We start from the raw sequence: 3534 nt of genomic DNA on the forward strand, positions 1-3534 counted from the left end.
GAATTCGAGCCGTAGCTTGCGGCAAATCCTGACGTCTAACTGACAGCAATACTAGGTGGTCGTTCCTATACCTCCCTCTGCTCCCCGTTCGAGATCGCTAATCTCCTACGCCCGCTCCCATCGTCGTGGCCAAACGCGCTTATTACATACAAGCGTGTCTGCACAGTCTAATGGCACTTATCGAACCTAGTGAATTGCTTGATTTGTGCAATCTCAAATCATAGACTTCGCTGAAGTAACTTGTCACCTGAGGACCGTGAGGGGAAGGGTGTGAGGTAGGTGGCGGTAGTGAACAACACGCTGCGCTCGCAGGCCAGCTAATTAGGCCGTGTTTGAACAATTGTATTCTCACGGTAAAACCTCGTGAGCTTCGTTCAATGGTGATCTATCTAACTAGGTGCTCCAAGCGTGGACTTGCATTTCTGCTTTGAGAGCTACAACGACATCCTTCGCAGTATCGAAGCGGCGCTCAATGCAGCAGCCAGCGATAACCTCTCCAAACTGCACATTAATCAGCTCCGGGAATTCACCGTTGCCGAACCGTTGCCGCACAAATTCTTCATAGAGATACCTCTCCTCCCCCTGGGGGGCTTTGCCTTCGCGGAAAGGGTAATGGCCGGTGATCACGATATAAATGACAATGCCGAGACTGAAAACGTCTACCTTTGGCGAATCAAACTCTTTCAATTGTGGGTCGCGAAATGGATCATCAGGGATCAGGCCACCGTCCAAGTTTAACTCGCGGCATTTGGAGCCACCAAAGTCTGCAAGAATGAGATTTGTTGTCTGGCCAAGATTGTGCAAAAGTACATTCGTAGTGCTGACATTTGCGTGGACAACACCTTTTGAATGGACGTAAGCCAGGGCTTCGGCGCATTGGAGGCTCCATTGTTTTCGCACATAGCCTGGAATTGTGGCGTTGTTCTTATCGATGTACGACTGAAGGTCTCCAAGATTTGCTTCCTCAAGCAGCAGTCCGTCCTCCATGGAGGGAGTCGTCTTGAACAGTCCGTAGCATCTAGTAAGAGGTTAGAATTGCATCGTTGTAGATATGGAAACATACTGAATGATCCCAGGGTGTCCTTGAAGCCTGCGTAGGAGTTTATACTCCACTGCGAAAGCGTTTTGAAACTCATCAAGAAGTGTGTCGCTCACGCTAGTCCGCGGCGATTTCCAAACCAAGCCTTCCTTCACACGATAGACAATAGAGGTACGGCCCTGCCTACTTAGCGTCGTCATAATCAAAAGAGTAGAAACAGTGAGGAGCAATGATTGTAGCTCGAAGGGTCCCGTGGCACAAGAGGGTGGATATAAACAAAGCCTTAGCTTAGCATAGGCTGACTAATTGAAGTCACGTGTATCACAATTCTGCGCATCTCTTTGGACTGTAATGACTGAGATAGTTTCTACACGAAACAAAATCCTCCAGGCAAGATAGCACATCAACTCACTCCATAAGGGATCCATGCTAGCATTGTTAGCTCCACGACGTGGAAATCGTAGCTCGCCTGGTGTGCGCAGACCTCTCACTTGTTTTTGCAGTCGGCTTTGCCACATTTCCCTGCCTTGGTCCCGGAACCTGCGTCCTCTTTAGCGACCTCATGGCCAGCCTTATCTTTGTCGCCGCAATCATTGATGCTTCCAAGTTCGATCGTAACGTCCCCACAGCCTAACCACATGGTTCTGGCTTGATACTGCCAGCACATCTTGACGAGGAAATGCTGAAATGGAGGCTGCTATAATAGGAGGTGCTGCGGTGCAAGAAGTGATGCTGTTGGCGTTTGAGATCGTGCTGGATATGAATGCCCTTTGGGTCCTTCCACATATATATGTAGGTGTCAAAGAAGCGCTTCCCTATTCGTTCTCCCCCGGTCACCAAATCATCTTCGACCATGGTGAGTCCGTTATTGAGTTGCAGGCTGAAATTGACGCGGGAACGGGACGCGATACTATTGGCTCTGGTACCGGTGAGAAAGTCCTGCAACAGGAAGCATGTAAACGGCTCGTCTGGGAGCAGATCCAAGCACTAGCAGCGGTGGTAACCGCAGTGGAAATCGTTGTGCTAAACGGCAGGCGAGTGAGCTATTGCATCACATATGCGTAGCCTCCACAACAGCATAGGGTAGGAATAGCGAAGCTCGCACTGATTCAAGGTCTAGACTTAGTTCAAGCATGCTTTGGCAAATCAATTACCCCCCAAAAAACGCATACTTATCACAGCTGAGGGCACAAGAGATACGTGGTGGGTTGAAGCTACGCGAGGATTTGATGGCGCGGCAGGGGTCTGTGAGGCGAACGAAAGACCTGTAGGAGGTAGAGTAAAGAGTGGTTCTATGTGCTTATGCATGCTATGATCTCGCCTAGCTGTGTACTGATATTAATGCATACAAGGTGCGCTGTGTCTTGGACTTCGTAAAGGGTGATATGTAGGGAACTTATAGAACCTAGGGAACTTAGGGAACTTAGGAAACATTAGGTGCATTTTCTGCATCTCCTTACAGTCAGCTGCAATGGAAAGCTCCCCAAAACATTCATTTTCAGCATCATTGCCAACCTTGGTCAGAGCCATGAGAGAGAAACCGACGCTCTCGCCGTTTTCCTGTTTGATCGTGTCTCTCAAGATCTGTAGACTAACGCCTGTCAACATGTCCTCTTGAGCCGAGATAGCTGTGCCTCTAGGTATCGGGCCATTACGATCACCGTCTAGCTGTATATAATTGAGGTTGGGCCGGCCTTGACAAAACAGACAAAGTGGAAATCAACCACGTCGTCTGGTGCTGGAGGGCCTGTGTTGCCCCTTGCTGCTGCCGCTGCGTACGATTGTTTGAGTTCTTCAGAGGATTCCAAGAAACGCGTTTTCTCTTCTGGCTTTGTGTCTAGTAATTTGGCTAGGAACGATCCAGGGACTGCCAGGTTTAATGCACGAAGTGGGAATGTGGATACAACAGACTTACGAATGAGTGATTTCTTATGCTCGTCCTAGCTATCGATGCTGTTGCAAATGGCATGGAGGATGGCGTAAAGACCGCAAGCATTGTTTATAGTCTGCTTGAACCATACAACCTCACCACCATTGTGTTCCGTGCTTGCTATGATAGCCTCTTCCCTTGCCTTATTTTCTTCATACGCTTTCGACGTTGGGAGGATGAGAATTAGCGACAAAGCTGGATATGGAACCTCGACAGATCCATCAAGCGAGTAGACTTCCTTGAAAACGACTTTGCGAGACGCCCCGAGACTGTGAAGAAGGTCGCTGAAGATCTTAGGGTCCGACTCAAGACGAATGAAATGCGTGGCATATTGGCTTTCGCTCATGCTATACGAAGCGGGGTGCAGGCTGCGAACTTTGCTGCTGGCTATTATTTTATATGTCGCTAGCTTAACGTTATACTGCTTAGTAATTAACATTAACGTCAAAGTTACCCCGTATCATATGCCGAAGTGCGTCGCACTGGGAGCGGCATTGGATTGCCGTAGGAAAGCCTGCTCTGGTCGACATTCGCGCCGTATCGTAACAACAGTTTGGTAGCATCG

The 3534-nt window shown here is 48.9% G+C and overlaps 3 protein-coding genes across 3 annotated transcripts; 1 reads left to right on the plus strand and 2 right to left on the minus strand.

The window, feature by feature from the left end:
- Positions 1-393: 393 nt before the first annotated feature.
- IAQ61_004974 (uncharacterized protein) lies at positions 394-1557 on the minus strand (the record flags this gene model as incomplete). Its single annotated transcript, XM_066096563.1, has 4 exons — positions 394-1018; positions 1064-1218; positions 1452-1468; positions 1524-1557. 4 exons carry the CDS (start codon positions 1555-1557, stop codon positions 394-396), a joined length of 831 nt encoding a protein of 276 aa, XP_065953486.1.
- A 169-nt stretch (positions 1558-1726) lies between these two features.
- On the plus strand, positions 1727-2104 carry IAQ61_004975 (uncharacterized protein; the record flags this gene model as incomplete). Its single annotated transcript, XM_066096564.1, has 1 exon — positions 1727-2104. The coding sequence occupies one exon, from the start codon at positions 1727-1729 to the stop codon at positions 2102-2104; it is 378 nt and encodes a 125-aa protein (XP_065953487.1).
- Positions 2105-2979: 875 nt separating this feature from the next.
- Positions 2980-3315, minus strand: IAQ61_004976 (uncharacterized protein; the record flags this gene model as incomplete). Its single annotated transcript, XM_003836904.2, has 1 exon — positions 2980-3315. The coding sequence occupies one exon, from the start codon at positions 3313-3315 to the stop codon at positions 2980-2982; it is 336 nt and encodes a 111-aa protein (XP_003836952.2).
- Positions 3316-3534: the final 219 nt, after the last annotated feature.

This window comes from Plenodomus lingam (assembly GCF_022343315.1).
Source record: "Plenodomus lingam strain CAN1 chromosome Unknown contig_2, whole genome shotgun sequence".
In the NCBI taxonomy this organism is placed as follows: Eukaryota; Fungi; Ascomycota; class Dothideomycetes; order Pleosporales; family Leptosphaeriaceae; genus Plenodomus; species Plenodomus lingam.